This window comes from Myotis davidii, unplaced genomic scaffold (genome assembly GCF_000327345.1).
Source record: "Myotis davidii unplaced genomic scaffold, ASM32734v1 scaffold355, whole genome shotgun sequence".
NCBI classification, from domain to species: domain Eukaryota; kingdom Metazoa; phylum Chordata; class Mammalia; order Chiroptera; family Vespertilionidae; genus Myotis; species Myotis davidii.
The window spans coordinates 1,275,367-1,280,364 of record NW_006286818.1 but is presented as its reverse complement, the minus strand read 5'-3'; the positions used below and the strand labels follow the sequence as shown (position 1 = coordinate 1,280,364).

General features: G+C 47.1%; 1 protein-coding gene and 1 long non-coding RNA gene across 4 annotated transcripts in view; one reads left to right on the top strand and one right to left on the bottom strand.

Moving 5' to 3' along the window:
- Positions 1-4,998, top strand: part of CCDC84 (coiled-coil domain containing 84) — an 11,676-nt gene that overhangs the window by 3,133 nt on the left and 3,545 nt on the right. Inside the window, exons 4-8 of one of the 3 annotated variants that reach the window (XM_006758709.2) lie at positions 1,702-1,768; positions 1,829-1,891; positions 2,209-2,273; positions 3,352-3,457; positions 4,564-4,594. In XM_006758709.2, coding sequence (XP_006758772.1) covers positions 1,702-1,768; positions 1,829-1,891; positions 2,209-2,273; positions 3,352-3,457; positions 4,564-4,594 — 332 coding nt within the window. Of the gene's footprint in view, positions 1-1,701; positions 1,769-1,828; positions 1,892-2,208; positions 2,274-3,351; positions 3,458-4,530; positions 4,595-4,998 lie in introns of all 3 variants that reach the window. The other 2 variants (XM_015560658.1, XM_015560659.1) reach the window with 2 other exon arrangements.
- LOC102757594 lies at positions 4,273-4,535 on the bottom strand. The gene is made up of 2 exons (XR_435387.2): positions 4,461-4,535; positions 4,273-4,353 (listed from the first exon to the last, which is right to left on the bottom strand). It is a non-coding gene; the product is annotated as an uncharacterized LOC102757594 (long non-coding RNA).

The following is a 4,998-nucleotide window of genomic DNA, read 5'->3' as shown; positions in this document are numbered from 1 at the left end:
GTCTAATGTGTCTCTCTCACTTTGATGTTTTTGTCTCCCTCCTCCCTCCCTTCCACTCTCTAGAAATCAATGGAAAAAGTATACTTGGGTGAGGATTTAAATTTTTTTTTTCCAGTTAGAAAACAGATCCTAAAGTTTATTGCAAAGACAAATTTCCCTAATTATAAATCAAATTGATAACAATCACAAAAGAATAAGAATTCAAGTAACTTTTAAAAAATACATATTTTATTGATTTCAGAGAGAAAGGAGAGGGAGAGATAGAAACAATGATGAGAATCATTGATTGGCTCCTCCTGCACACCCCCTACTGAGGATTGAGCCCACAACCTGGGCATATGCCCTTGCTCGGAATCGAACCTGGGACCCTTCAGTCCACAGGTGGGACTATCCACTGAAACAAACCGACTAGGGCTCAAATAACTTTTGTACACAACTTTCTGACTGTACATCTTAGAAGGATATTTTCTAAGGACTAAAGAACTGAAAAGAAATCTTGAGCTGTGCTTAGTAGTTTTACCGTTAATAGTGATATTGGTGTTCTGATACTTTTGTGTGTGTGTGTTGTAGGATAAAGTAACTTTAAATAGTTTACCCTTGAACATGGGTTTGGACTGCATGGGTCCACTTACACACGTTTTCAGTGGACCAGCACAGATCAAACCCATGTTGTTCAAGAGCCAGCTCCCCAGTTGCGAGTGCGTATGCTGAGGGCCAACTGTAGTCAGACCTGGATTTCAACTGTGCAGGAGTTGGGGCCCTAACCCCCATGTTGTTCAATAGTAAACGGTCCATTGATGTTGTTGGGAGCGGGGATTTCAGTATGGCAGAAGGAAGAGCCCAGTAGGGTGGAGGGATTTGGTTGGGAGTTATCAGTATGAATTTTTATTTAAGGAAATCGGAGCTCTGCCCTCTGAAAGAGCTGGGACACCTGTGGAGCAGCAAGAACTTGACTAACACTCAGATCTTTGTTTCTAAATGACTTTCCGCTGCAAGAAACCAGCTCCCATTGGAGAACAGTTGATTTCAGGCTGGAGCAGGGAAAGCACACGGGGAGCCATGGAGTGGTCCAGAGGACAAGGGCTGGTTTGAAGAGGGTCTCAATAGCCACACATGGGATAATTTGAATATCAGAGTAATTGATTCCATGAAGGTGGTAATGGCTTCATGGTTCCATAGATGCCCTCAGGAGATGAATGCTGAAGTATGTAGAGTTGTCTCATGATGTCTAAAATCCATTTTTGCTTTGGCAAAAAAGAAATGTGTGTATAAAAGCGAAGTGGAGCCAGTATGAAAAAATGTTAACAGTGAGTCTGGATGAGAAGTGCACGGTGTTCATTGTACTATTTTCTTTCTGTGAGTTTGAAATTACTAAAAATTTAAAGAAAAATGCCCTAACCGGTTTGGCTCAGTGGATAGAGCATCGGCCTGCGGACTGAAAGGTCCCAGGTTCGTCCCAGGTTCGATACCGGCCAAGGGCATGTACCCTGGTTGCGGGCACATCCCCAGTAGGGGGCGTGCAGGAGGCAGCTGATCGATGTTTCTCTCTCATTGATGTTTCTAGCTCTCTATCCCTCTTCCTTCCTCTCTGTAAAAATCAATAGATTTAAAAAAAATTTAAAGAAAACATTATCTACTGAGGATCTTTTCACAATTGGCAGGGCCTGCAGTTCTGGGCTGACTTGCCCTTTTTCCTTTTAGATTCAAGAAATCCATGGTAAAAGGTTTGGATTCCTATGAGGAAAAAGAGGACACGGCGATCAAAGAGGTAAGTTGAAGGGACCCAGCCCCATGATCTTGTACCCAGCTAAGCGCCTTTCTCCCGCAGATGGCAGCTCAGATCCGAGAGGTGGAGCACAGCCGGCAGGAGGTGGTGCGGTCCATCTTAGAGGTTGGTTCCCCTTGGAGCAGCCAGAGCAGTATCCACATCCACTGATTCCTGGTTCTCCCAGGCCCAGCCTTTCACCTCTCAGCTCTAAAACTCAGGGACTCCGTGCTTCACCTGCTCTGGTTGAATTCCCTTACCTGTCCACTAGGGGGCAGGCCTTATCAGTGGAGATGTGGGCAGGGCTGGGAGACAGAAGGGGAGTTTGCAAGATGGGCAGTACCCTCCATATGCCAATTTGTTTCCTGCTGGAGGGTGGGAGCATGGCCTAGGTAGACTCTTAAGCATCCTAGACACATTTATTTTTCCTGAATCAAACTCAGTCTCAGGCAGTGCCAGACCCAGAAGAGGGCTCTTCGGCACCTGGAAGCTGGAAAGGGACAACCAGGTAAGACTGGAGGGGAATCTTGTTGAGAGTTTGACCTGTTAGACTCTGTAACTTTTATATATATATATACGTATTAGTAGCCCAGTGCACGAAATTCGTGCGGGGCGCAGGGGGAAATTGGGGTGCAGATCCCTCAGCCCAACCTGCACCCTCTGTCATGTTCCGGGACCTCGGCTGCTCCGGGCCTAGGCGCAGGCCTACAGGCGTGGGGTGGCCTGGCTCCTGAAGCCCCATTTTTATCAAGAGAACAAAGTCGGCGTTAGTTACAGCCCTCACCGAACCCAGTACAGTGCGTCTGTGCGTACAACTGCCTCGTTCATGTGCCTGCTTCGCCCTACTGAATCACTAACATCTTGAGGACATAGCTCTGTCTTATCCTGTTTTACCTTCAGTGCCTGGCCTGGTGCCAGGGACCTGGGAGTGTTTGCTGAGTGAGTGAATAAATAAGTGAATGAATGAGCGAGTAAGTGAATGAGCAAGCGGCTATGGAGTGGGAACTTCTGCCATGGCAATGTGGCAGTTCCTGCCCCACCCCTGGCTGCCTGGTGCCCACCCCCCTCCCTGCGATCCAGGCCACCAGCCACTCCTTCACCAGAGGCCAGGGCAGGCAGGAAGCTTGGCTTTCTCCATCGGTCACCTGGGGCAACCCAAGCCTCCAGCTCCATGGCCGCCGCCATCATTGTCGGGTTAATTTGCATATTGCTCCAATTGGCTGGTGGGCATGGCTTGAGTGTAGCAAAGGGATGACTAATTTGCATGATTCTCTTTCATTATATAGGATTATTGATTTCAGAGAGGGAGAGGGAGAAAGAGGTAGAAACATCGATGAGAGAATCAGTGATTGGTTGCCTCCTGCACGATCCCTTCTGCGGATCAAGCCCGCAACCTGGGCATGTGCCCTTGATTGGGATCAAACCTGGGACCCTTCAGCCCACAAGCTGATGCTCTATCATCGAGCCAAACCAGTTAGGGCAGCATTCTGTAACTTCTGGCTGGGATATGGGAACAAATCTCATCTTTGCTGTCCTCATGATCAAGGACCTCGTTTGCCAACCTGGCCCCCGTTTGTCTTTTTCAGTCAAATAACCTCCACCTCACAGTGGCCCTCATACTTGGACCTGCCACCTGCCCCAGAACTTGACTGGATGGAGACAGGACAACCTCTGACATTCATTGGTCATCAGGTACAATGGACAAGCAAGCCAGGAAAGCACAGATGCCCCTCAGCTCCCAAGACACCCATCTCTCCCAGGGTTCCTACCCAGTCTGCACTGCAGGGTTTTCTTGCCACATTGTTTTCTAGTAGTGTTTCTCACCCTCCATCCACACCTGTTGTCCCCACCACCACTTAGGAGTACCAACACCCAACTTATCTGGAGAAGCCACTGGTCCAGTTTATTACCTTCCCAGGTGTCCCACAGGCATCTGTAATTAACCCCCTCCTGCATTTCCAATAGGCTTAGATGCAGATCCTCTCCCCTCCATCTTCCAATCCTATCAAGTATATCCATTTGACCTCAGTACATTGGTCTCCTAAAATAGTTCCTAGCCCTCCTCCCTGCATTCCTGTTTCCGACACACACAAAAATCATCGCATCACCTGCTGTCTTGTCTTTTTTTTTAATTTCAGAGAGGAAGGGAGAGGGACAGAGATAGAAACATCAATGAGAGAGAATCATGGACCGGCTGCCTCCTGCACACCCCACACTGGGGATGGAGCCACAACCCAAGCATGTGCCCTGACTGGGAATCACACGTGACCTGGTCAATGCTCAACCTCTGAGCCACACCAGCCAGGCCTGTCTTTAGTCTTTACTCCAGCTGTACTGTGCTCTTCCTTTTGTGCACATGCAGTTGCTGTTGCCTTAAACATGCTTTCTTTTCCTCATCACCTAGTCACCTCCAGGTTTTAGCTCAAATGTCACACTTCCTGGAAGGCTTATCTGAAATCATCTCTTATAAATGGATGCAGTACGATGTAAAAGTCTGTGAATGGAACTTGTGCTTACTCTCTTTCCCAACAACATGTATGTTGTGAGAAAGGGTTTTGTTTACCTGGCATATAGCAGGCACATCTTCTCTATGAAGACCATGAGTCTCTTGTGGACTGGACTTGCAAAGGTTTACCATGCTCTTAGGAATTAGCATCGACAGGGCACAGAATTAGCATTGTGGCATTGGTTCCACCCACCTCCTACAAAGTTTGCCCTTTCTCTAGCTGTGAGTATCCTATTATCTCTTGGCTTTCTATATCTAGGGTGTGTTTTTTTTTTTCCACTTCCAACTACAGGACACACCAGGACTTGGTAACATCCACTCAGGTAAGTTTCTCAAACTGTAAGAGGTAATTTTTTTTAAAAGCAAAGTTGAGTGGCTTCTTGGCCTTCTGGCTAAGATCAAGTGTAATAATTGTGTTTCTTGAGAAACATCAATTTGTCCCTTATGCATTCATTTGTTGATTCTTATATGTGCCCCAACCGGGATGGAATCCGCAACCTAACCAACTGAGCTACCCTGCCAGGGCATAGTATCTATTGTCAACCAGTTTAATAGAGATACATCCTTTATCTGAGGACACTTTATCAGATGGATTTTTGGAGCAGGGAGATGGAATAGGAACTTGCTCCATCCACTCCATGCATCAGCCTGGTATTGCACCAGAAACGGTCCACCAGGAGAAATAAAGTTAAGATAAAGGACTAATTGCCATCTAGCCTCCATCAAT